The sequence below is a fragment of the Drosophila erecta genome, unplaced genomic scaffold (genome assembly GCF_003286155.1).
Source record: "Drosophila erecta strain 14021-0224.00,06,07 unplaced genomic scaffold, DereRS2 tig00000000-arrow-pilon, whole genome shotgun sequence".
NCBI lineage: Eukaryota > Metazoa > Arthropoda > Insecta > Diptera > Drosophilidae > Drosophila > Drosophila erecta.
Window position 1 is genome coordinate 9,732,657 of NW_020825194.1, and position 26,464 is coordinate 9,759,120.

The following is a 26,464-nucleotide window of genomic DNA, read 5'->3' on the forward strand; positions in this document are numbered from 1 at the left end:
TTGCTGATTTATTGATCATCTTTATTGATAGCTGTGTGTGGTTAGATAGTAAAAGACATACAATTTTGGGCATTGCTGCACAGGAGATTGGAAACTTTCAACTTAACTTCTAATGGGCGATAGCGTTGTAGGATTAGGCGCAGTCCCGCGACTGATAGAACAGTATGTAGCCCGTCTCCGAGGACTTGTGTATGTCCGAGGTCAAACCGTAGAAGTCCTCGATGGTGGAAGCCTCGATTTTGTCCACCATATCATCGTCGAATAGCAGCCACAGTCCGTGGCTCTTCACAATGGATATATAATGGCCACGATTCGGTCCGGAACCGCAGTGGATGACCACAGCGGTCAGATCGTAGAGTCGATCAGGATTCACTGCATCATCGGAGGTGTTAAAGAGCCTCAGTTCCAGTGGGAACACAACGCGATGCGAGACCTTGATGTGCCTGTTGAACTGCTCCATGTACTTGAAGCGCTTGAGATGCAGGGCCAGGATCATGGGCAACTTCTTCACACGCATCCGCTTCTGCGCCTCCTGGTAACTGCAGCAATTGTCGCACTTGAACTTGTTGTCCGAGCACAGCGTTTCCGTGTTGCTGAAGCACCGCAGGCAGTGCGTAATCGAGGTGTTCTGGTCCACATCCACCTGGAGGTCAAAGAAATTCTCATCCTTGCTGCTCACCGTCTCGCAGTTGAGGCACCGCGTCTCCGAGGTGAGTATGCCCTGAAAGATCTCGTGCACCCATGTGGGCTCCGAGTTGGCCCCATTGGTTCCAGTCCCGTTTCCTGAGATTATGGGCGTTGTGGTGGCCGTCAAACTGCCACTGGCATCCAGCACACTTGTGTTGGCATTCAATGATCCCGTCGAGTTGCTACTGTTCCCATTTGAGTTTGTCGTCGAATTGGAGTTGGAGTTCGAGTTGGACGTTGAGCTGGACTTGCTAGCTATGCTGCTGGCCATGGCACTAGTGCTGCCGCCTTGACTTGAGGACTTTGGATTCCCATTGCTGGGTCCTGCATTCCGTTCGGCCAGTATGATCTCATTGATGTGATTGATCAGAAAATTGAGAAACTCGTGCGCATCCTGCTGCATATAGTTATCGAACTCCTCCTTCTCCTTCCGCAGCCTGGTGATGAACTTCTTGGGCGCAATGGAGCCCACCTTCTTCTTCTGCGTGGCAATGCTATAGAACAGATCCGCCAGACAGGACAGCAGCGTCTCCTTGGGCCTCTTGTTCTTGGCCTTGTACTCGAGTACCTTCTCGCGAAATGGCTTGCAAAAGTAGAGGGCCTGCAGCACCGAGTTGCTGTAGCAGGTGTTCCCAAAGTTCACCAGCCCAAAGTAGTGCTCATTCGGTGGGAACAGATCGGAGCCAATCTCCCGCTCCAGCTGCGACACATTGGCACCCATGCCGGCACCAGGAGCTGCAGCGGCACACCGGTACAGAAATGACCACACCGTGGTTGCTTTGATTCAGTCGTCCTCGTTCTTTGTCGTTCGTCGGGATCGCGCTGTCTTTGGTTAGAGCATTTAAGTTCTGGCCTACTGAGTTTTGCTTGGAATACTTTTATTTTATTTTTTTTTTGGGGCAGAGGCGCACAAAACACTTTTTTTCTGTTTCTGTTTCTGTCTGAAAATAAATAATTTTGAAGAGGGGATACACGTGAGTTTGCTTCGCATAACACAAACAACAGAAATTAAAAATATTTTTTATATTTACTTTGCTTTCATTTTTAGTGTAGTACTTCGATTACTTTTTGATTATTGTTACGTTATCAGTTTTGTAGTAATTTAAATTTGGAATTTGATTTTGCGACACTAAAAACCAAGCAAATAATTGTAAAACTAAAATGCGTAAGAAAAGCAAATGAAGATCTTCAATGATTCAACTCTCATATCCCCTCTCGAAAATTATTTGTAATCTTGGGTGTTTTGCATTATAAATAATTTTTTGAACAATTTGTATTGGGAGTTCACTGAGGAAAAATTTTGAAATCAAGACATAACAAATTTACAGATTTTCAACTAATTTAATTCACTTATTTTAGCATAACATCTTAGATTATCACATCATTATAATATAAGTATTATTCACACAGTTCCAATTTTATATATTTATTGATAAATTTTAAACAACTTATTGGGATTTTGATTTTTCTAGAATTTTTCCTCAGTTTGTGAAACTCAGACACGTAGAACATATTGCAAAATCGGTTCAAGGATGTCCATGACCTTCAATAAAAAAACATATCTTTATGGTAAATATTCTTTATTAACATTCATGGTCGCCAGTGAACTTTCGTGCCATATTTTAGCGTGTCTGAATGAAGCCAAACTCACGATGATCAAGCTCAAATTTTCATTAAATGAATAACCTTTAAAGCGTTTTATGACTTGATCATCATCCAAAGTCCGAGTGTGAATCAAAATCCATAAATGTGCCATAAATATGCAGATAATTCTCATGTAATTCGAAACGAAACATATGCAAACATGACAGTGAATCAGCGCCATCGAGCAGCTGGTTTTCGATTTCATATCATCCAAGCCAGCTTACAGGCTGAATTGGATCGGCCGGCGGCGTCTAGACTTCGAGATGACGGTAAGGGCTAAATATAGTGTCAATTTTATAGACCGTAATTGGAGAGTTCGGTGCTTTTTCTGTGAACTGCTCGCTCAATGGCAGTTGAATGGGAAAATTCCGCATGCCACGCAACGCCCGACCCGGCGAGTGGCGGTCGTGTGCCATGGGCGGATGCACCCGCTCCACGCTCGCCGAGAATCGTATAAAAGCCGAGGCGCTTGGCCCTGCAAACTTACAGTTACGATTACCAGACGGCAGAAGAAACATCAAACAACCAGTTAGTACGAGTGCCAGACAACCAGCCAAGCCCCCTTAACTTTGGATAAGCAAATCACAGACAGTTGCATCTACCACCGATTCCCGAGGAGTCCCGAGACATCACATCAGATCCCCAAGCTCTTGGAAAGGATTCTTCACACAGCGTGCAAGGAATCAGCCGAGTTGGAGTATCTTCGGACAATCCTATCTAAACAACGCAATGCCGGCAACGGATTAACAACGGAACCCGTCAATAATCTATCAGCCAAGGTGCTGAAGATTTTAGCCTAAGTGTCGTTTAAGCCAATTTAATAAGTCTCCCGACTGAATATCCTTAAGTGTTTTAAACTGAAAATGTTTGGCAATACGTGCTAAAATTGTCAATAGTTCCTATACCCTTAAGAGTATACCAAACTATTACAGAGCATGAAAGCCTGTTGTTAATTTGTCTACATTGTTGATCTTGCTATAATAAACAATTTCAAGCTAAAATCCATTGTATGATTTTAATTGCATTACGTGAATTTGTTGATATTGCTCCAGTTTGGAGGGGATTTTTAAACCACTTTGAATAATTCTATCCTCGATTCCGCTTGGTTTTGTAATAGATTCTATGGCATAGTGCCATTTATCTGCTCCACTAACTATGGTAATCAAGTATGAGTTCCTTAGAATTACCTTGAAACCTCAATTTAGCATCGTGCGACTTGGTTTCGTATTAAAATTGACACACTTGTGTTCAATACGGTTGAAATTTGAGAATACTAGTAAAGGGAGTTCCTGCTAAAGCTAATGATCGAACCGGGTTAAATAACTTTGAAACGCAGTTAGAGAAAGTCCCACATGAACCCTCAGGAAATTTATCGATTAAGTTTGGATTATATAAGTTAATATCTCAATGTATGTAACTGCAATAGCTACTACAGTATAGCTTTTACTGAGAAGTGATCTAACGAAATTACAGTATCTTAAAACGCAATAAAAGAGAGATCCTTTCGTGACACAATAGGTAATAAATAAAATTGTTGTTTTTTTTTTTTTGATCATTAATAGAAGCCGTGTACTAAAAACAATTATTAAAATTAACCAACGTGTGTGCATTATTAATGTGCTATCCTGAAGTAAATGCTACAATGTCTTTATAAATGGGATGTACGAGGAATATTGGAATTAAAATGTGATTGAAATAACCAAACCAATTGATTACATTTTACACTGGAAGTTGATACACTAACATAATGTTATTGTAAAAAATATGTAGTAACGAAGCTTATACTTGGGAGTCCCACCAGTTTTGGGGTGTAGCAAACTGTTATAAGTAGTCTTTCAATTGCAATAAACAATAATTGAAATCAATAGTGTGTGGAGGCAACAAGTTATGTATATTCTAGTCGACTCGTTTGATGGTAAACCAATAAACGAAATTTAGATACCCTTTGAAAGAGTATAAAAAACGTGCTTCGTTTGTTTACATTCAGAACAGGCTTTAACTAGTACTAGAAGTCGTAGTAACACTAGTCATAATACTCCTAGTCATAGTAAAACTAATGAGTCATGAAGTGTGCCATTCGAGGGTGGCAATTACCAAGAAGTGATGTTTGTCGCACTTATTGGCAATTATTATATGGTTTGCACACTATCACAATCAAATTTATTCAAAATTCTCTGGGAGTGAATCAGCTTTAAGAACTGGGCTACTGTAATGACCAGCAAGTGGTAGAAGTCCCGTGAGAAAATATCATTCACAGCTATAAATATAGAACAAATTAATGATGCTTGATCGAAAAAAGATTTTCCCAATTCAAAAAACGCCCATACAAAAGTGCTGGACGCTAGCCCCACTATAAAAACTGTAAGACATACGAACGATCTGTCTACCTGGGTAATTTTATGCATTACTAACGACCAGCGCCACGTCGATATAAAACTCACTACCGAGTGGAATTTCATAACAGAAGTGAACTGAACATGCAAGCGATTGTAAGTGCTGAAGTCGTTTAACCCTGTAATAACCATATAATAATAATGTGATTTGCTTTCAGTTTATATTGTGTACACTTCTTGTATGCCTGGTTGTATTATTGGGATTAAGTTGGGGCGGCGGAAGTTCGGATACCCAGGACGTGACCACCTCGAATCCCAAGTTTCTACTGCACAAGGACTCATATTCTTTATATGACGAGGCCAAAGATGTCATCAAACACGGAGCGAAAGATAACGATTTGAATGGATTCACTGAACAAGAACTTTTGAAATCAAAAGCGAGATTTCAAAAGCTTCTGACTATTCTGAGGCGACAACCAACAAAGGATAACTATTCTCCCAAGGATTTACCAGTTCAAGTTGATGCCACCAGTGATCCATCTAATGCAGAAGATACAACCATCTTATGTAATCCAGTTCTTGACGAAAACTGCGACCCAGAGTCTATTGGACCAAGACTAAGCGCAACTCTACTAAAGATCCTCGCTTAAATTAACTGATCCCCACAGATCTTCAGAATTCGGAACCAAACCAGAAAAATATTAAATTATTTATATTTATTAATCTATTAATATTACTAGACACTTTAATATACATATGTATCCACATCTCGACTTGATTTCAATTTTTTTATTCGTGATATGATCAACATTCTATTATCTGATCAATCAAATGCTTTTACACGCCATCCAGACTTCAACAGGATTATATGATTGGATAATTTGATATCTGAAGTCGAGTCTATATAAACTGAAACTCAATCATTTTGATCCTCAGTATCAACATAAAAATGCTACCTATTGTAAGTGCAGCAGTGTATAGTTAAAATTCAAGAAAGCAAATATAAAGATAAATCAACTTTTCGCTTTAGAAAATATTTCTGTTCCTTGTGCTTTTGAGCATCCAGTACACGTTTGGCCTTTCAGACTATCCTAACTATGATAGTCATTCGCCAGTCCAAAGGAAAATCTATACGAAGGAATTTACATCCAAGCCATTGGTTTCTTTTACGGATTTGAATGCCAAGGATTCATCAGATGACGCAACAAATTATAATAGAGACCCTACGGACCCTTTTCATATATATCTTAGTGTACCCGTACTAAAAACGCTCGCTCAAAATAATTCATAAGTTAACTAATACTTGCGATGTGAAAAACTTTACTTATTTTTCAAAATGCAAAAAAATCTGACCGAGTTGATGATTGCCTACCTAAAAAGAATGTGTTTGAACGTTTAACATAAAACCAGTTACATCTAAGTTTAATCTATTAGTAACAAAATTAAAACAAATGCGATTGTAAGTATCGCGTTCAGCTCTATAATGTAAACGATATTAAATCAATATCTATTAACTTTTTGCTTCTAATATCGATCGATAGATTCAACGGCATCTTTAATCAAGAGTATGACATTTCAATGATATTATACACAACTTGAATGGAAATGTCACCTAGAAACAAAACAAGAGAATCTATGCACAGAAAACAAAGTACACTGATTCCTAAGTCTATAAAAGATATACATACGTGGAAATCAAAAAGAATCTGGCCAATCATTTTCGAATATTTAAAGAGCAGAAGAATTACTCAAAGCTTAATCTAAACCTAAAGAACAGTGTCCTACTTAGAGCAGCTCTACTTGGAATACTTGCTTTTTTGTTCATAAAATATAATATTTTTCATTCCCTTTCATACCTGTTTCTCATAGAGTAGAAACTAGATCGTTATGATGTTGTACAAATTCGAAAAAATTAAGTAATGGCCCAAGTAATGGTCCCATAACTCAACTTATCTTAATCGGATTTTGAAGTGGCATACCTCTAAATGTTTCTGGCGCAATTCTCTAAAAATTTGTGTTTTAACTTAAAAATTAATTTTTTTAATTAAAAAAAAAATGTTGCCATGTTGCCACTCTCACTTTTTTCCCAGTTTCTACCGATATTCCACAAAATGTTGAAATTTCTCGTTTGCACTTCCACTAGCTGAGTAACGCGGAACTCGACTTGTTCTCTTGTTTTGTTCTGTAATGCGCCTCGAAGTATGTGCTGTAATCTAGAAAGTAATCTAAACCAGTTTTCAATAATTATCTACTTATTAGCATTATAAGTTCAATATAAAAGCCAGTGCCAGACAGTTCAAGTTTTAGTATCAAATCGAAAATGCAGTTGCGGGTAGGTTTACAAGTAACTCGGATTGTGAAAAAGTGGTAATAAATGTATTCCATAGTTTATATTATTGCTCCTGGGCTTGGTAGCCGTTGGAAATTCACTTGGCACAAGTCAACTGGAATCAAAAACCCCATTACCTAATGTAAACAAGGAGGAGAAACCGAGTTTAAAACCCTGCAAACCCATCGAAACTTCGAGTTCAAAGCCAAAAGGACTAGGCATTACTCCTAAAGTCGCGTCAGTTACTCCGGAGTCAACTACAACTTCTGGCAAAAACGTAAAAGTAGTTGATACAAGTCTAGATGATTGCGAACCCATTACACAGGGTATTGGATCACGATTGAACGCGAGAACTCTGCAAACACTGGTTATAAAATATGATAAGGAGAGGGTATAGCTGAGTGAAACATGAAATTCATTAAATAACATTTATATAAACTTCCTTTCAATAATAAATACATACAAAGAAAGTCGTTAAAATTCTAAGAAGAAAAATTCTAAGTTGATTGATTAAAGCAAAACTGACTTAACAATTTAAACTCGTTTTCATTCAATTCCTATTCTAATGGGAATCTCACTAACTGGGAATTCGATATAAAAATCACTGCTAGCGAGATCGAGCTTCAGTATCAGATCGAATATGCAACTATGTGTAAGTATTCAATTAAACCGGATTGCATTGATAAATAGCGCTAATAATTTCAACTACTATAGATTATACTTGCGCTGCTTGGCTGGATCGCCGTTGTAAATGCTGGTGGTCTAAGCCAACTTTTCCTAACGGCATCAAATAGACCATCTTCCAATGAAAACTATGATCAGCCTTCGTCTAAGCAGGCCATATCGACCATTAAACAGTGCAAGCCCGTTGAAACTACGACTTTAGAGCCAAATGAACTGCAGCAACGTACCATTTCTCTTGGAGTTGCCAGCACAAGAGATACTGTACCCCTTCCAACTCTGGCTCCCAGCTCCTCTATAAGTTCCACGGAAATCAACACTAATATTAATAAAATACCCGATAAAAAGGAGAGGGGGGTTGTGCCTCTACCAACACTTAAACCCACTTCCACTTTAAGCCCGATTCAAGCTAGCAGTGAAGATGATCAAAGGAGTGTACCTCACAGCGGTATTAGAGAAATAATTCCATTGGCTGCAAAGGCACTGCGAATAATTAAAGAAAAGGTTGATGAAATTGTACCCAATTCAATACCAATTGAAAAACTTGTACCACTACCAACTCTAAGGCCAACTTCCACTTCAACAACTACCGAAGCTCTCTTGGAAACGGAAGACCAAACCCAGGATGATTGCGAAACCCTTCCGGATGGTATTGGATCACGATTAGATGCCAAAACACTTAAAACGTTAGTTAAAACTCAAACGGGATGAATAAGAAGTTTTCATTTACAAGTTACAAAATATCTAATAAATTCTTGATACCAAGAAAAATTCTTTCTTGACTCTCTTAAACGTCACTCGCTATTTGTCATAACACTGAACCCGTTTTCAGTCGCTATATATCTGAATGGGTAATTTTATGAATTACTAACTAACAAGGGGCTCAATATAAAACGAACAGTAAGAGAGATATAGCTTCAGTATCAGTTTTAAAATGCAACAGAGTGTAAGTATACAAGCGAACCGGATTTTATAACGTTACAATAACTAACTTCATATATAGATTCTAGTCCTCCTACTCGGCTGTGCGGCATTTGCCAATGCTTTTGGCATCAGCCTGCTATTTTTAAACCCATCAAGGGACTCTGTCGAGCCGCCAGCAAATTCAAAACCATGCAGACCTATGGAGGCTGCTCCTTCGGAAAGGGTTCACTCCCTGATCTCGCCATCTGAACAACCAAGTAGTATGCCGATTGATCCTGTAGTCGTTAATGGCAGACCAGTGGTACCTTTACCGACACTTGCACCGATTTCCACTTCAACTGCAACCCAGTTCAACAGAGGAACATATGAGGGAAATGTGCCTAATCTTCCGGTGGAGTGCCAACCCCCTCCCTTGGGTATCGGAACTCGACTGAGTGCGCAGCTCCTGAAAGTACTAACAATCTTGGGCTAAAAGGATACCTTCAGTATTTCATTGTTGAAAATTGTTTGCAAAGGATCTTGATATTTCATGATTTTAAGTAAATCTCGTCGAGGTTTTGTATCAATAACTAACTCAAGGTTTAAGCTTGTTTCAATTTCGTATTTAATAATAAATCTGTCGATCTTAATACTCATTTGATTGGGAAATTTCTTTTTTAAAACAATCCTTTAGCAAACGATTTTCCAAGGCTTTTCCCCCAAAGCCGCGATGACACAGACGGACCCCCCAAAGACTAGACGCTCCAATAGAGGCAATTAGTGTCAATCAGCATTGCTGGGGGCAATTATTAAATCCACTCAATAGTCACAGGTCCAATAGCAATGGAGGAAACCCGTTTTGGGGCGTTTGCCGACAGCAGATCAGAAAAATCAGAAATATCATAAATATCTCTCTCTATATCTGTCCGAAGAATAATGGTTGCGGATCGCCAGGTCGAAAACTCTCAGTTGCAATGTTACGGACCGGTTTTACTAGTTCCGTAGTATAGATTGCAACTACTGCAAGAACACAAAACAAATAAATATCGTCATCTCATCTGGGATTCCGTTCATTCAGTGCCTCAAAGCAGCTTAAATTAGAATGATCAGAGTTACTACGGTGAGTCAAAGTCCTCTAAAAACAAAATGCGGTGTAAGAAATGTTTTGAAATGTTTTCAGTGCCTGTCGGTGTTCGTATTATTTGTCCTTTATATCCATCAAAACCATGCCTCCACCAAAGTGCTTTACGAATTTCAGTGAGTATTTGATTGATTTTCATTTTGATTTCACAATAGTAATATTTTCTCTTTCCAGCATTAGGGAGGCCAACCAACAGCGAGATGAAAAGGGGCAGATCAAGGACTCGTCCGAGGAATCTGACAAGGAACCGGAACTGATCATCACGGGCAAACGAACCTCTTCGTTCGTTTTCCCCGCCAAGGATAACAACTATGTGTATGTGGAAACGGCCACCTATGTGGCGGATAACAATGGTTATCATGTCAAGTACAACATCACCTTGGATACCGTGGAACTTGACCGTCGTCTCAGCGGACAAGTTCTTAAGACCACCGCTGGCTAGGCGACGCATCGAGTATTAACCTAGTAACTAAGTCGTAGTTGTAGCAAATACTACATTATTTATTCGAACTAGAAAGTGACAAGTTCTCATAGCGCCATTGCAAATAAAAAAAAGGGACTTTGAAAGCGAATTGGTGGCAAACATTAAGTGGATCCCAAACGGATGACAGTGCAGTAAGTTATGGCACTTTGTCTTGGCTTTGTTCCAAAAGTGCCACTTTGGCATTATGATTTACGAGTGCAGAATACATACTTATACTATGATATACGATTTACAGATGCGGTCAACTTGTTTGAAAGTATGTGTTGGCAATAACAATCAATATCACTTTGAGCCTAAAACAGCTTATCCAAATAAACCAGGAACTATAAACTATTGGACTATTAACTTGACCAGCTTGACAGCTGTGTGCACTATAAGAAAGTAAATTCCCTTACCGTGTGTGGAGTTTCCTTGATGGCCGTTGTCTGGTGATGATTGCTAGCTGGCAATTTCTAGTCAATTTCCGTGGTTAAAATGTATTTAGAAATCAAGCCTGAGGAAAATTTCAATCTGCAATTAGAGGAGGAAGGGGAAAAATTAGTAGCGGCACGGCCAGGCACTGTGAGCACAAACAACATTTAATTATACGCTACAGGATGATGATGATGAGTCGGCCCCAACCTTGGGCCCGGAAAAGCCATTAGCTCATTAACTAATACGTTTGCATAGCATATGTACAAGTACACATAAGACTTGGAGCTCGGAGAGCGGCTACCTTGAGGGTCAAGTGCGAATACAGCCCACAGAACGCGATTATCAGATGCTAGAGTGGGAGAATTGGAGAATTGGAGGAAAATGAGCACTCAAATTAGAATTTAAGAATTTTAGGTCAGTCGCGTAATTGAGAGGCTGGGCAAATTCACTGCAACGGTTAATGGAACTAATTAACCAATCAAGCGGTGGTGGTGACGATAAGCCTCGGTTCAAGTCAAAAATCGACGCATCTCTCGATTCCCGCTCAGTTTCGTTTCGGCAATCATACGGATCACACGGAAAAAGTAGCCCTATTGCCGTAGATAATGGCCTCTCCACCGCTTGGACTCCTGCTGGGAGCCATCCTGCTTTCCATATGCGCCATAGATGCTACAGTGCCTCATTCCTTGGCCGCCAACTATTCGATAGAGATCCTGCGACTGGCCAAGGCGGCTCACATCAAAGCCTATATGGGCGATGACAAGGAGCAGCCGTGCAATAATTTCTACAACTATGCGTGCGCCAATTGGCCGCGTTTGCATCCCGCTCGAAAGTCGAAGACGCGGTCCAACTACCTGGAGGAGCTCCAGGAGCTGTATATCCGGAAGAGTGCCGATATGCTCAAGAGTGCGACAAGGGGAGCTGAGAACAGTGCCGATCGTCAGTTGAAGTACTTCTATGGCTCATGCCGCCTTCAAGCAAATGACACGCGATCCGCTTTGAATACCCTGCAAAATGTTACGGATTTCCGAGGCGGTTGGCCCGAGATACGTGTTGCCTCCTGGTATCAGTACGAGTACGATTGGCTGCAGGTGGTGGCCAATCTGAAGCGCAAGTTGGGCGTGGATATCTTCATAGGACTGGAGGTGATAGTCGACTACAAGGAGGAGAAGATGCATCGCCTGAAGATCGGTGCTCCCCAGTTTCCCATGTCACGGCGTCACTTCGTCCATCCCCACTACGAGGGCACTCGGGATCTCTACGAGCGTTCGATCGAAGATAAGCTGAAACTGTATTTCCCGGAACAAACGCAGCACTGGAGGCAGGAGGTGGCCAGCCAGGTCGTCCAAATAGAGCAGCAGCTGGCCAAGGGATTGCCCCACAATCCAGCTCTCACCTTGGCGCAAACCACTCGCCAAAGGACCGCCGCTGAGATGAAGGCTGCCTATGGTAGCTATGTGGACGTGACCCGGTATTTGCAGTTGATTTTCAACGACAACCTGTACATGGATTTGTATGAGACCCCCGAGGATTACATGTCCAATTTGGTGGATGTGATAAGGGAGACCCCCAAGCTGCAGCTGGCCAACTATACCATGTGGAAGGCTTTGGAAGCATTGGATACCGCACGAGTGCCACCGTCCCAGAGAGCAGATATTTGGTGTGTCCAGCTGGCTCAGCAATTCTTCCCCCATCAACTGGAGAGTCTGTTCCATCGCAACTTCCACCACATGCAGATGATCAATGAGATGCAATCGACGTGGTCGGATATCAAGCGAGTCTTTCGCGAGGATCTGCAGGCCTCGGAGCGTTTACTCTGGCTAACATTGGAGACCAGGCAGAAGGCCATCACCAAGCTGGAGGCTTTGAAGCTGCATTTCCGGACCCATGACGACAACAAGTTGATTCGCCAGATGCACGGACTTAATCTGCACATGGATCACTTTTACCCGAACTTGGTGAGCGTTCTCCAGTGGAAGACACAACGCGGTTTGGCCAAGTTGGTGGCCGACCCGGTGACAGAAGATGAAGTGCACAAGCTGCCGCACTACGAGATCCAGAAGAATCGCATCCAAGTGCCGATTACTTTCCTGCAGGCAAGATTCTTCTGGGATCCCGCCTATCCGAATGCCCTGAAATACGCCACCATGGGTGTGCTTCTCGCTCGCCAAATGCTTCACGGATTTGATGGTGTGGGAAGGCGTTACGATGCCTATGGTTATCAGAACAACTGGTGGGATCACACCTCGGAGAGTTCATACTCTCGACGTACCCAGTGCTTCCAGGAGCAGTACGCCATCTTTGTGGAGTACAAGGGTAAGCCAGTGCAGGATAAGGATCTGCTGCGTAGAATTGTAGCCGATAATGGTGCCCTGGATATCGCATATCGCGCCTACCAACAATGGCTGAAGAATGCGGCCGAAACACCGGTTATATATCAAAGAGAACGTCTGCCAATCCTGAACCATGACCACAATCAGATCTTCTATCTGGGTTATGCGCAGCTCTACTGCACCGACTATCCGGAATCTTTGGAGCGGTTTGATGAGCTTCCCGAGCAGCTGCGGGTTAACACGGCGCTATCCAATTCCCAACCATTCGCCAATGCCTACAGTTGCTCCAGGGAGGAAAAGCTGAACGCCCGCTTTAAGTGCACGCTCTACTAGGAGGAGAACTTTCCCTGCATATGCCTAACATGTATCTATTATACGAGATTACGAAATAAAAGCATTTGTTGCTTGCTTGTGTTTTCTATAACCAAACCTAAACCCTTTTAGATATTGTATTTTAAAGAGCACCCAAGTTTAAGTATAACATAACTCAAATAATTCCTGCATTACAGAAGCTCTTACAACGATCCAATCAGATTCTGGAAGCGAATCTCTTCTCTGCCCGCTTCACTCTCTTGATGGCTGATAACCCCAACTGACCCTTGGTCATATCAACTCGGACTCTCGGCAGCTGGAATGCGATTGTGAGTGGCGAAGGCAGTCGATAGCTTCACCGAGCTCCGGCAGCATGTCGGACCCGTGTTGGACGACAGTATTTTTATGGCTGCTCTGGCTGCCACACCTACAGCTAAATGTCTTGGTTTCTGGCGAGGATCTACCACCGCCCTTCCAGCGGATCTACCAATCGGAACAGACGGTACGACATTCAAAAGCTCAGGAAATGGGTAGTCATGTGAACAAAAGCATCGATCCCTGTGTGGACTTCTACGCCTATGCCTGCGGCAACTGGAAGTCAACTCTAACGCCACAGGAGCAACTGCAGCAGCAAACGGACCGGGAGCTTCTTGTGCTCGTGGAGGAGGCTGTGCGGAGAGAGGATAGCGTCATAGTTCGACAGGCCAAGGAGCTATTCAAGTCCTGCATATCGGCGCAGGCTCATCAGAGCCAGCAGCAGCAGCAGTTCCTCAGCGAGTTCATCACCCAGAATGGAGGATTTCCAGCTGTTCCTGGCTCCCAATGGGCAGTGCATCACCACGATTACAATTGGCTTGGCGTGCTAGGTGGTCTACGGCTGCGCTATGGAATGGACATTCTGATTGGACTCCGAGTGGGTTATAACTATGGCAATGTAAATGAGAACAGCTTGTATTTAAGCGAACCCAGCACGTTGATTCCAACCGAGCTGTGCACCCGGAATCGCTCAGATATTCGTGACTCCATTTACGAACCCCTTGAGCATCGCGTGGCATCCGAACTTAAGGCTTGGTTGGCATTGGGACATGAGGAATCTGCTCGTCTGGCTGCCGACATCCTCAGTTTCGAGCACGAGCTATGTGGCGGGATGAAAGGTGGATCCTTTGATCCCTGGGATGCTGAAGAGCAGCTCTACCTAGCCAACTACACACGCCAAACGTTGCGTGAGTTTTCGAATTCATATGAACTAGATTTGGAATCATATGTAAGGGCCAGTTTTGGCCAGGATATTTATAAGCCCGTTTACATGGCAGCACCGGAATATTTTCGCCAACTTAAACGCACTGTGGGTGCCCACAACATCAGTCTAGTGGCAAACTATATAATGTACCGAGCGGTGTCTGCTCTGAATTTTCCTCTGGACGATCGCCCACAGTTAAGGAAGCGGGCGTGCTTGGAACGAACCAAAGAACTACTTCCCACGGCATTGGGTGAATTATATGCCCGCCAGTTTGGAAGTGAAGATAGCAGAGTGCATTTGGACAATCTCTATGATACATTAAAGACAGCTCTGAGGCAAAGTCTGGGTGCGGAATGGTTGGTGGAGGGCAGCCAGCGGGTGGGTCAGGAAAAACTAAGGAACTTAAAGCTGCAGCTGCCCACTTACGAGCGTCCAGTGATCCTCAAACTGCAGCTGGAACGCGGCAATTATTGGCAAAATCTGCGCCAGCTGCTGGGAGTGGTTCAGTCCCAAAGAAACAATCGTCTTTTTGAAGAGTTTGTGCCTGCTCCCTCCGATCCCGTGGAGGCCTATGAGGCCAGGGTGCGACTGAGACCAGTTCAGCGACGTTTGGATATGGGATTGGCCCTGCTGCAGCCACCGGCCTACGATCCTCACTACGGCCATGCCATCCGCTACGCCACATTGGGCGTTAAGCTGGCGCAACAGTTGGTGATGGCTTTCGACGATCCGCATTGGTCGGTGGGATTGCTCGAACGGGATAATTGGGATGGTCAAACGGCCTGGCAATATCACATTCGAAGCAATTGCTTTGCCCGCCAGGTGGATAATTATTTGAGGCCCAATGTAAGTGCTACCACGCAACTGATCACGGACAGTGCAGCCATCAATGTCGCCTTTCGGGCGTATCTAAACTGGCTGGGTTTCCAGGAGCCAAACAACGACTTCACAAAGCTGACGAAGGAAACTCTGCCCGATCTTAACTACTCAAACACGGCTCTTTTCTTCTTAGCCTATGCCCAGCAGCATTGCAGTCTGGACGAGATTCGTCCTAGGGACAATCAAGGGACTCCAGAAGTATACCTCTACAGTGCCCGACAGAATCACACCTGGACTCGCCTGCTTGTAAACGGACCTTTGCGAAACTCAGCTGAATTTGCGAGTGAATTTCGGTGCCCCATTGGATCACCCATGAATCCTGCCAGCAAGTGCATCATATACTAACAGTAATGGGACTATATACTAATCATGAACGCTTCTGAAATATACTGCATTTCACTTATTGAATAAATATCAGCATTCGTGTTAAGTTGCTTTTAGAAAAAGTATGTTTCTAACAACTAACGTTGAATAAAATGCATATCTAAACAATAATTGTTGTCAGCTTAGAATAATCTACATTTATAAATATAGTCTATACTATAGATCGGAAATACTTCCCTGTCTGGGAGAAATTGTAAACCTTCCCGGTCCAATGGATTACAACATTTGCTAACTTGATAGCAGGAGAACCTTGTCACCAAGCGAATGGTGTTGTTTTGCTGTCAATGCCAAGTTCTCGGTTGTCGAGGCCGAGTTTGTTTACTTCTCTCGCAGATCCCAGAACCCCAATGGGTGCGATAACCCACAGGGACTGAGAGCAATCTTGACCCAGTTCTCCCAGGTTCAAGCCCAGCCAGGAGAAGCTTCCGATTCGCGTATTATCAAGCCTCCAGACAGAGCAGTTCAGTCGATTTTTCAACGCCAAGATGAGAGCTACCAAAAGCGCTTGGTTGGGCTATCTGCTCGAACTGCTGCTCCTCTTTGAAATCCAACTTTGCCATGTGACTGAAGGCCGACAAAACCATATGAATCGCATGCAGATGAGTGGAAACTTCCCAGACTCACGTGAGGAGCAACTGGTGCGCCAAAAAATAGCTACGGATGTGCAAAAGTACATGAACCTGAGCGTCGATCCCTGTACGGATTTCTTCGAATACGCCTGCGGTCAGTGGGGCCGTTATCACAAGCGCCAGCTTCGTCCGGATGAGTTGTCCACCGCTCAGCAACTGATGGAGACCAAAATCTCGGAGCAATTGCAGCAGCTCCTCACCCAGCCACTGCCACCGCAACATCATCCGAACGGATATAGTGGACCCAGCATGACGAATGTACGAAAAGTGCGAGCTTTCTACGAATCCTGCGTCGCAGTGGAGGCGAATGCCGCTGAGAGGCGTCGCTTTCTTATGAAGATTCTCAAGGATAATGGGGGATTACGCAACGTACCCAACTCCAACTGGCAGCACAACCGTCAGTGGGTCCAAACACTGGGTGAACTGAGAAGGAACTACGGATTGGACATACTTTTGGGTCTGGAAATTGATCTGAATCTGCAGAGCATGAAGGGGAATAGCATCTACTTTGGCGAGCCCAAGCTCACCATCATTCCAGCGGAGCACTGCAATGCCTTGGTCACCCGAGGAGCTCAGGTGCGAGATGAGGTCTACGAGCAGGTGCAGCAGCAGGTGACCGAAAACTTTCGTGATTGGTTTGGCATGGATACCGGAGAGGCGGCTAGGTTCGCCGGAGACATTATCCGTTTCGAGTTTGAGCTATGCAAACAAATGGGAGAACAGGATATTCAGAAGACAGAGGAGGAGTTTCCGCCCGCCATTCAGGCCCAAATTTACGGCGCACGCCCTCGAACTGGTCAAGAGCGTCTACGGCGCCAGAAAGGAGGAATGACCCTGACCGAGCTCACCAGCGAGATGGGCAATCACTTGGACTTCAAAATGTTGGTAGAGGTCATCCTAGAGAGTCAGTACCCATCCCAAGTCTACCTCCGTTCTCCGGAATACGTAAAACATGTGGTGAGGACTGTTAAGGCCAATAACCGCATCACAGTTGGTGGCTACATTATATACGTGGCCCTGAATGAACTCAATCAGCCGCCGGAGGAAGCACCTTCACAACGTGCCCGCCAATGCGTCCAGGTGACGCAACGTCTCTTTCCGCAAGTTTTGGGTGAAATGTTTCAGCGCCATGTACAGCGGGATAATGCGAAACATGATCTGGACGCCGTATTCAACGATGTGATCAAGGCGCTCGAGGAGCAGTTCCACGTGGAATGGATGGACGAGAACGATCGGAGAGCGGCTAGAACCAGGCTTTCTCAATATCGAGTCTCACTGCCGGATTACCAGAGTTTAGACCTCTCCGATTTGCAGTTCCAGAAGTCGGAAGACTACTGGCGCCGTTTAGAGATTGCTCTAAAGTATCGTTCCCATCAGCAGTTCGAAGGCCTCAGGGGCAACGATTTCGGCGAGGATACAGACGGTCTGGATGCATTCGAGGTGCGAGCTGCTTTATCGCCCCGCCAGCAAATGATCCTGGTTGGATGGGGTCTGCTGCAGGCTCCCTACTACAATTACTACTACCCCAAGTCTCTAAAATATGCGTTATTGGGCCACCGATTGGCCAGTGCATTGGTTCAGGCATTCGATGACGAGGGATGGAATCATCATCCACAGGCGACGTCCCAATGGAATGAGCTGACCATGTCTGGGTACCGAAATGCCAGCGAGTGCCAGCGGGCTCAGTACAGCAGTTACTTGTACAACGAACCTGGCGAGTTTCGCAATGCCACCAGGCTAAGAGAGATTATAGCCGATGGCAGCGGTCTCAACTTGGCTTTCAACGCATATTTGGCTTGGCTGGAGCAGCAGGATCACAAGCTACGCCCACTGCTGGCGAAAGAAACGCTGCCGGAGTTGAACTTCACCAACACCCAGCTGTTCTTCATATACTTTGCACAAACGCGCTGCTGGGCAAAGGACAACCAGGAAGCCATCCTGGACTCGATGCCTCTGATGCAGCACACACCGGAGAGATGGGATGTCAATGGACCGCTCAGCAACTCCGCGGAGTTTGGACGGGAGTTCGGCTGTGCCCTGGGCACACCGATGAATAGTGGAGACAAGTGTTTGGTTTACTGATGATGACGAGGCGGAAATAAAATACTTGGAAAGTAAGTCAAGAGAGTGGAGTTTCTGATTGAAGTGTGGTCAGTAGGATGCCAGTTTTTTTTAGGTGGGTATGCAAACATATAAAAGCAGCTCGCATTTACTGAAAAAACAGATATCTTTAAAAAGGTAATACGCAAAACCCCTCTAGTTCTCGCTGTCTCACAGTTTTTGTGTCAATCGAAGCTCTTGAAGGCAGAACGACGTGTCTACAGCCTGGGCTGGGTTTTAAGCACTCGAGCACGCAGCGCTCCATTCAAACCGATTCCGTAAGAGATATGGGCACTCGTTAGTACCCATCCATCGGATGTAGGCAGATGCCTCGACCTTGAACCGCCTGTCAATCGATTGCCCGTGGCCATACAAGGCACACGCATTTCCGCTCAGTTTAATATTAAGCTTACCTGCAATGACACAAGAATTGAGAAGAATTATTAACAATATTCATCAGAGCTTGAACAAGTTAAACAAAAACAATACACAATATGAGAATCATGAGCCACGTTTAAGTTAAGTAATCACTCTTCAGACGACATTGTCTGAACCTTTTATTGAGCTTAATTTTCTGATTCACCTTTGCTGATCTCAATTATAAATACAGTTAAATTGTATGCAATTTTTAGACATAGGGAAGCTCACTGAATTCGTGTTGCATTCTACATGGCACTCTAGTTTTCTGAATATTATTTATTGCAACCCATTGCAGTCAAGCATCGCATTGCCTCCAAATGGAGCGGAAGTGCACCATGGCCAGTGCATAATATTCTGCAACCTCTTGGAGCGTATCATCAATTACGGCTATGCAAAAATGGCATACAATTTTTCGTCTCAATGCGTCATGGGAGACACAAAGACTATGGCTATTAATTATAATGGTGGAAGTTTTGTAATCGCTTTGAAAGACATACGAAAAAATGAGAAAACCAAAAACCTAATAAAAAGAGCCCGCAAAGTAATTTTCAATTTACATTCGGTGGAAAAAGATGCCACGGTCTTGGGTATATCATTACTGGCTCCACAAAAACAAATGGGGAAAAATGTTCGCACAACGGCCATAAAGTGACGCGGAATTCCAGCCAAATGACCTTCTCCCCTTTCTGCAGCCCCCACATAGCCGCCGGGGGCACCTTTAAGTATCACGCTTCCCCCACAATTATGTGTCTTTGGCGAGACAATAGCCATCAAATCGGCGTCTTCGGCTCCGTTTGTAGCTGGCTAATCAGCGAAAAGAGAGAGAAATGCTACGGAAGCTTTGGGAAAGCCAATAACAATAATTACCAGATAATCCAAAAAAGTTACGATGCAAAAGGTGTTTTTCATATGGTAATCAAAAGGTTGGGGTTATTCAACTGCCACCGGTCATCTAGGTACACTGAGCTTTGTGGGCCTACAGAATATTAAACTCCTACTCACTTAAGCGGATTTGATCCAAAAGGTGCGGTTCCCCTTGGATCCTTTCCGGTTTCTAGGTATTTTTGGAAAGCAACCTAATGAAGCTTTATCTACGGACACAATGCTTTGGATTGTGCATAGCTTATGCAACTTAATTCCACGATATCAACGCAGGCAACGTCTCTTAAGACCCATAAATTTGACAACGCACCCAAAACTTAAATGAAAATGTGAGAAAAATACCCAAAAACTGCAGCGAACAACAACGAAAGCAGCTCGCGAGTCCATTTGATTAATCAACTTTACAAAGTCCCCAATAAATCAGGCGCAAGTATTTAAACAAGACAGACGCTAGGCAAATGACCCAGTTTCCTGCCCCCCATCCATCCATCCAACTATCTGTTGGACTGTCTGCCCGTGGGTCTTCGAGTGTTCGAGTGGCATTACCAATCTATGCCAAGTGACTCCAAAAAAGCTGGCGGACTCCAAGACGCCGGACTACTGATTCCCCCGGGCACGTCTGCCTGTTCCCCTTTTTTAAATGTTTGCGGAGCGATTCAATATTTCATTCACACATTTTTAACCCAAATTCGAAAATGTCTTTGCATTAAAACAGTTTCATAAAAACAAACACTAAGTGGTTCTACACATGTCGAGCGGCATTCCAACAAATTGATTTTGAACGTGGCCAAGAGAACAGATTGGAACACAAAGCAGATCAATGAATGGCCAGCAGGTGCGCCAGTGATGGGGAAATTCTTATCTTTGCAGGCATTAAGAGTGATGATATCCAAACAACACTTATTGGCGTGGACGAGTTTCTGGTATCTTAACCAACATACCTAACTCATAGACAAGCAGGTAAAGGGAGACACTCTCGTATATCCCATGGAATCTGGGTGCAAACACTTTTGTAATTTAAAACTGTTTACGTTATATCCACGAGACAGCAGAGATCGCGGAGAAACGAGAGCGAAGCTTGGGGAACTCACATATCTCAGATCTGTGCACATACTCGTATTGCTTCAGAGTTATTATTATATCTCTGCGGCAACTTCGCATGTGGGCGACGCCTCTGGGTTGTCATATATGGCCTCCATTTATTCACAGTGCATATGTACGGGTTATAAATACTTTACATGAGACTTTGGCAAGCCATAAGTAATGAAATTTATTTCGCAGTCAATTGAATTCTTGCTCACAGTAGGCATCATGGTGCCTAGGTGCGCCCATATTCGGATTTGTCCAAAACAATTTGTCATTATTCTAAGGCATTATGACAAGTGAATATGTCATGCATATTGCTCATTAGTTTGGAATCTTTTATATAAGTTGTTCTTGTGTTACAAGTATAGATGATTCTAATATATCATGTACTACCGTCTTATCAACCTAAATATGACCTATATATGACTGCAGGACATTGAGCTCGTTTTCGGTATTATTGTCCAGAAAAACTGAATCACTATTTGTATGTGAAAGTCGGTAATTTGAGTTATGGAAGCTCGATTGTCTTATACATAACATGAGATTGGTGCTGAAAGTTTTTTCCAGTGCGCCAAGCAATCTGACTACCACTGAAACTCAATAAATACTGCATACGTGGTTAATTAAAGTGAGCCATTGGACTGCAATCTTTGGGGGTGTTCCTGGGTACGAAAACCAATAAATAAGGCCCAAATGGGTTCGCCAGGCAGAAAGTTTTCCGGCTCAGAGGGTGGCCAATATTCATATCGCGTCCACCGCATGGAACAACCCTCTTCCGCCAGCTGGTAGATATTGCCACGACATGGCCTCTTGGATTCGAAACTACATCTTGCAGAGAGTGAGTGGGCCCAGTGACTCAGTGGCGATTCATTTTGGAGCGGATTCAATTGCACACAGCACGCGAAAGAAAAGTATCTGCGGGTAAAGGTAGCGTGTCAAGGAAACGGGGCTGGAACACTAACACCCACCACCCACCGCCCAACGCCCACAACCAACCGCCCACCGCCCAGCGCCCACCGCCCACCGCCCACGCCCACTTTCTCCCCCTGGCAATCAGCTGAGAGGCGGAAAGAGAGCAGCGCCCTCTCTCTCCAGAAAATCGATTTTCCAAAACAAATGCAAACTTGTGGCTGCCTAGGCTGCTAAAATTTGCCAAATAAAAACGCATTTACCTTTGGCAAACGAGAATCTCTGTCGATCCATGCGGAAATATCCATTGTAGAGTCACATAGAGTGACTGTATCCATTATATAGTATATAGTATGCTTTGTTCCAGCGATAAGGCGCAAACAATTGATAATTAAGTAACGCACGAAACAAAACACAAAGCTGAGCACTTGGCGAACAGTGATTCAATTCAGTTGAACAAAATATTCACTTGAAGCTCAATGCTCCACATTAGAACTATTTCGAAATGCACTCTATATACGCACTGCTGGAAGTGGAAAATGGGCAATGGGAAATGGAAAACTCAAGCCCGGAGAGAGCTAGAGATTCTGGCTTTTGAGTGGGTGTGGTGAGTTTTCCCAAGGCGCTGACTTATCGATTTCGTAATTAGTCGCGTGTATATTGCCAAATAACCCGCGTTATGTTTATATTCCTCCACGCACTTGAATATAGAACTGGGCAATCATAAACGAGTCTAAATATGTATTTGCCTCCAAATTCGATTCCGCAGGGGGATACACACACGACAAGGCGATTTCCGACCCAACCACGAGCCACTCAGCCGCCGAGCAAAGTGAGCACAAAGTGAGCGGGCACAGTCGACCGTCGATGTGTGGCGCTGCTTTGTAACTCATTTGGGCGCTCGGCTCGCCTCGACCATTCCGCTCGCAGCTCACTCCGCCCGCTATGCTGGCGCTGCTTTCTGCCGCGCAGCATAAAGCAGCGGCAGAGGCAGAGGCAGCTACCCCCGGGCCAGATGCACACAGTGGGCCAACTCTTCCAGTCACGAAGCGCTAGCGCACACGTTTCAAATGCCCAACTTTAGGTAAATTTGGTATAAAAATTACGATACTTGGTGGAAAATTATTCAACTACACCAAATATTCAAAACAACAGCTAAAAATTCAATTAATTACCCTACTAGCTGCAATTCCAAAATGTAAAAGCCTTTATGTGCATTTAACATAAAGTATGAAGAAAATTACTAAATAATATACTCTTTCATCATATTAGTCAGATGAAAGTACAAAGTACTTTTCTTAAGACTTACATTCTGATTACTGGCTTTACTTTTCTTATTCGAGCAATTTGATTTGGAATTACTGTTTAGCACACGCTTACTTCCATTCCCAATCCGCACAACAAGCAAACAGCCCCACTTATAGGGTATTCGAGCCAACAACAGGGTATTCCGGCGGCGTTCACTACAGAGAGCGATACTCAGCGCGAGGCGGAGAGGCGGGCACAGGCAGAAAAGTGGAGCAGCATGCTCGTGCTGATAGCCAACCGCCTGCTCCATGACACAGAGCCCATGACCAGATCCGCCGTATTAGCTGCACATAGGAGTGTGTGCGTGCTGATAAGACGGACGGAGTATCGAATCGTGCGCCTGCCGATCAATAACCCGAAAAGTAAACAAAGCCAACTGTCGATCGGTCACGCATGCGCCCGAAAAACCCACTGAAATGCTACCAATCGCATTTGGCCCACTATTGGCCATTGGCCAACTGGTTTCTCTCGTGGGGGGGAGAAGTTAAGTATTCCAAGACGATCCGCATTCTATGCAGATTAGAGTCGCCGCCAAAGGCGAGCGATTTTCCAGCTGCGAGCGCAGGAAACCCGTTCCGTTCCGTTCCGTTCCGTTCCGTTCCGAGGTTAATGACACAAACAGACAGCGTATACATTATTATATTATTAATGCAGTTGCAGTATCGGCCATTAGCTAACAATCCCCCACAGATGAGCTAATGATGTACGAGCGGTCAGTCAGCAGGCACGCCACATAATCGCACCAAAAATTATCTACGGACCGCCAGTTCCGAAACATCAAGAAATTCCAAAGAAGCTGACACAGCTGGACATGCGATGCGCAGCGAAAGGGATATATTTTTAGTCTGCGGCAAAAGAAAGTGTGTGGAATTGAATTAACAAGACGGTAACAATTTCTAAACAAAAGCTGTCTTATGTGTGGAAATTGTGAAACATTGGGAAGCTCTTAAAATCCATCTCTAATTCATTGGTTTACGTTCGTTGTAAATAATCGAGGAATCCAGGAGTTTCAAGGAGCATGTCAAAATAACAGCCCAATTGGATAAGTCGTCCAACCCTGAAGATAACAAAATTCAACACGCCTCTCGGCAGTCGAGTTACCGCTCTGGAAAAGCGATTTTCCAATGCGCAGGCGCACTCTTTGGCCAGAAAATTACGGAAAATGGTGAGAGGGAGTAATTGGGACCGAGAGCAGAGCATAAATGAAAATGTGTTACAGCCACTTGGCTGGCATAAAGGTATGGAATCTGCATAAACTGCCTATGCCACGTTATGATGAATCATCTGGTTGGGTTAGGCATGCCACATTTCACGTGAAATGCGAGTGGGTGTGGGAGTGGCAGTAGGAGCTGGTGGAAATGGGTGGTTCTGGGACGGGGGTTGGAGTCAATTGCCTGGCCAAAGGAGTACATAATTGATGTATGGGCCAGGCCAGGCCAGACAGCGTGACTGCGGCTAATGGCAGCTGCTTGAGCTGGCCACCGACCATTTGGCAGACGTTCCACAGAAAACATTCTTAGATTATTATCTATAATCAATACAAGAAGTTACGACGAACGACTTCCGGCATTACACAAACGAGTAGGGTCGCCCAAAATGAAAATCAATCGAGTCATTAGAAGGCGAGGGTCTCCACGCCACTGAAATGCAAATGATTCGTAGTTTTACTCCCAAGAACCATTGATGGGAAACGATAGTCGCATCGATACGTCTGAATGCGCAGAGATTTACGTGTGACTTTGGTTCCAAAAGCTTGATTATGACCATATATATTTCCATAAACAAAGCGAAGCTTTAGTCAGCGACAAGCTCGAATTACTGTTTGTTTCTTTTTTCGTTTTCAGTATTTCGATATGGTGTTCCAAACAAGTTTACCGAAAAGACCTCAAAGCTATCCAAGTTATATCTTAGTCACTGCAGGCACAGATGCAGTTCGACTTCCGTAATTTCACTTTATAATGTTGCATCTGATTAAGATATCATACTTTTCTTTATACTACTTCCACTATTATCAGAAAAAGTGGATAATTTTTAAATGGCGGCAATTGTTTTTATACTAGGAAAACAGTTTCCATGACATTCTTAACTGGACTTACTTTAATCCATGTTGTACAATAAGAACTTAAAGCAAACCATTGAAATGGTTAATGCACCATTGGAAAATGATCTCAAGAAATGTTTTAGTGTCACGGAAGCTGATCTGCACTCCAGAACTTCTATGGTGCCCCTCGCTCGTGGCTAGCGATAATTATCAAGTTAATAACTCAACACTAATTAGTCAGGTGCTCTGATGGGCGGGCGGGCGCGAAGGGGCGGGCCAATGCGACCCTAGGTCGCGGACCAAAAACAAAATACCATTACAGCGCCGTCCAATGTGAAAACGAAAGCGATACGGCGATTTTTCGGCGAGGAAAATCGGCCGCTGGATGGGAAATGAAAATCAAAGGCGAGAAACGAAAAGCCCAGGTGGAATGCGACGGAATGGGAAACTGGAGCTCTCGAAAGCAATCCAAATGCCAGGTAAATTAAATCGCAGCATCAGCGGCGGTAGCAAATCAACTTAATGACGATCGCTGGCAACTTTTCCGACAGTTTTTTCTATTTTTTCTTTGTATTTTATCTGGCGATCGAATCGTGAGGTGAAATGAATTTAAGTTGCCTTTACGAGCCACAATAAAGCGGCTAAAAAATCGATGAGTGCTCAATTAACTGTTATTCGTAGTACGCCCACACTCACACACACACACACAAATAAATAACAATACAAGTATTACCTTTTTCAGTTGAACTTTTGGTGGCTTTTTGGCAATAGTCTCAACAAAACAATATCGTTTTTGCAATTGGGCCACTCCCACTCCGATTTTTTCGTTGCCAATATTACAATCCGGGCTTTATTTATCTGCCCACCACTGTTAAATACAATTTACTTTTTGCAGTTATGTCAACTTCTCTCTTTCAGCGCGGCGTCCTTTGTTGTTGTTCCTGTTGTTGTCGTTGCAAAATTGTTCGTGTAAATTATGTACAGTGGTGGTTGTTTCTGGTTTGCAGGTGGTCTAAAACACTCGCGTTCGTTGGGTTGACGTGGTTTCGATGGCACTGGGTGCCGCACGCATAATTTGCAGTTTGCAAATCGTCGTTTTCGTTTGTAATTTGGCTATTGGCTGGCTTTAACACGGAGAAAACTTTCGACGTTTCTTGTTGGTTTTCTTATAATGGTTGGAGCGACCAGTGTGTGCACACGGCGTGGAAAAGTAAAACTCTGCGAACAGTTACTCGCTTAGGGTGACCATCCCATGGTTGGGCATGCCGAATGATGGTTACTTCAGTAGGCCTTTGCTTGAGAATGCAGTGGCATGGTCTTCCTAA

The 26,464-nt window shown here is 43.9% G+C and overlaps 10 protein-coding genes across 11 annotated transcripts; 9 read left to right on the forward strand and 1 right to left on the reverse strand.

The window, feature by feature from the left end:
• On the reverse strand, positions 1–26,437 carry LOC6554878 (ubiquitin carboxyl-terminal hydrolase 12). Of its 2 annotated transcripts, none has more exons than XM_001982180.3 (3): positions 25,873–26,437; positions 10,598–10,712; positions 1–1,628 (listed from the first exon to the last, which is right to left on the reverse strand). In XM_001982180.3, exon 3 carries the CDS (start codon positions 1,406–1,408, stop codon positions 134–136), a length of 1,275 nt encoding a protein of 424 aa, XP_001982216.2. In that variant the 5' UTR covers positions 1,409–1,628; positions 10,598–10,712; positions 25,873–26,437; the 3' UTR covers positions 1–133. The 2 variants fall into 2 exon arrangements, with proteins under 2 accessions (XP_001982216.2, XP_026832932.1); XM_026977131.1 differs by lacking the exon at positions 25,873–26,437 and adding an exon at positions 22,054–22,717.
• Positions 4,795–5,430, forward strand: LOC26526710. Its single transcript, XM_015153918.2, has 2 exons — positions 4,795–4,820; positions 4,883–5,430. The coding sequence occupies exons 1-2, from the start codon at positions 4,809–4,811 to the stop codon at positions 5,312–5,314; spliced, it is 444 nt and encodes a 147-aa protein (XP_015009404.1). The 5' UTR covers positions 4,795–4,808; the 3' UTR covers positions 5,315–5,430.
• LOC26526525 lies at positions 5,570–6,178 on the forward strand. The gene is made up of 2 exons (XM_015153898.2): positions 5,570–5,625; positions 5,695–6,178. The coding sequence occupies exons 1-2, from the start codon at positions 5,614–5,616 to the stop codon at positions 5,953–5,955; spliced, it is 273 nt and encodes a 90-aa protein (XP_015009384.1). The 5' UTR covers positions 5,570–5,613; the 3' UTR covers positions 5,956–6,178.
• LOC113563907 lies at positions 6,940–7,526 on the forward strand. Its single transcript, XM_026977149.1, has 2 exons — positions 6,940–6,996; positions 7,052–7,526. Exons 1-2 carry the CDS (start codon positions 6,985–6,987, stop codon positions 7,388–7,390), a joined length of 351 nt encoding a protein of 116 aa, XP_026832950.1. The 5' UTR covers positions 6,940–6,984; the 3' UTR covers positions 7,391–7,526.
• On the forward strand, positions 7,570–8,442 carry LOC26526133. Its single transcript, XM_015153879.2, has 2 exons — positions 7,570–7,645; positions 7,708–8,442. The coding sequence occupies exons 1-2, from the start codon at positions 7,634–7,636 to the stop codon at positions 8,383–8,385; spliced, it is 690 nt and encodes a 229-aa protein (XP_015009365.1). The 5' UTR covers positions 7,570–7,633; the 3' UTR covers positions 8,386–8,442.
• LOC26526834 lies at positions 8,585–9,233 on the forward strand. Its single transcript, XM_015153924.2, has 2 exons — positions 8,585–8,620; positions 8,678–9,233. Exons 1-2 carry the CDS (start codon positions 8,609–8,611, stop codon positions 9,068–9,070), a joined length of 405 nt encoding a protein of 134 aa, XP_015009410.1. The 5' UTR covers positions 8,585–8,608; the 3' UTR covers positions 9,071–9,233.
• LOC6554879 lies at positions 9,646–10,592 on the forward strand. The gene is made up of 3 exons (XM_001982181.3): positions 9,646–9,697; positions 9,758–9,834; positions 9,893–10,592. The coding sequence occupies exons 1-3, from the start codon at positions 9,680–9,682 to the stop codon at positions 10,158–10,160; spliced, it is 363 nt and encodes a 120-aa protein (XP_001982217.1). The 5' UTR covers positions 9,646–9,679; the 3' UTR covers positions 10,161–10,592.
• Positions 11,130–13,384, forward strand: LOC6554880 (neprilysin-1). Its single transcript, XM_001982182.3, has one exon. The coding sequence runs from the start codon at positions 11,222–11,224 to the stop codon at positions 13,280–13,282; it is 2,061 nt and encodes a 686-aa protein (XP_001982218.1). The 5' UTR covers positions 11,130–11,221; the 3' UTR covers positions 13,283–13,384.
• LOC6554881 (neprilysin-1) lies at positions 13,410–15,897 on the forward strand. Its single transcript, XM_001982183.3, has one exon. It carries the CDS (start codon positions 13,635–13,637, stop codon positions 15,723–15,725), a length of 2,091 nt encoding a protein of 696 aa, XP_001982219.1. The 5' UTR covers positions 13,410–13,634; the 3' UTR covers positions 15,726–15,897.
• LOC6554882 (endothelin-converting enzyme homolog) lies at positions 16,230–18,511 on the forward strand. Its single transcript, XM_001982184.3, has one exon. It carries the CDS (start codon positions 16,250–16,252, stop codon positions 18,473–18,475), a length of 2,226 nt encoding a protein of 741 aa, XP_001982220.1. The 5' UTR covers positions 16,230–16,249; the 3' UTR covers positions 18,476–18,511.
• Positions 26,438–26,464: the final 27 nt, after the last annotated feature.

What these genes read in the sequence shown, in the direction of transcription:
- LOC6554878 (XM_001982180.3), bottom strand. Translation starts at nt 1,408, where the DNA reads ATGGGTGCCAATGTGTCGCAGCTGGAGCGGGAGATTGGCTCCGATCTG.
- LOC6554879 (XM_001982181.3), top strand. An exon ending in AAAGTGCTTTACGAATTTCA is followed by an intron (nt 9,835 to 9,892) that starts GTGAGTATTTGA and finishes TTCTCTTTCCAG; the next exon opens with CATTAGGGAGGCCAACCAAC.
- LOC6554880 (XM_001982182.3), top strand. Translation starts at nt 11,222, where the DNA reads ATGGCCTCTCCACCGCTTGGACTCCTGCTGGGAGCCATCCTGCTTTCC.
- LOC6554881 (XM_001982183.3), top strand. Translation starts at nt 13,635, where the DNA reads ATGTCGGACCCGTGTTGGACGACAGTATTTTTATGGCTGCTCTGGCTG.
- LOC6554882 (XM_001982184.3), top strand. Translation starts at nt 16,250, where the DNA reads ATGAGAGCTACCAAAAGCGCTTGGTTGGGCTATCTGCTCGAACTGCTG.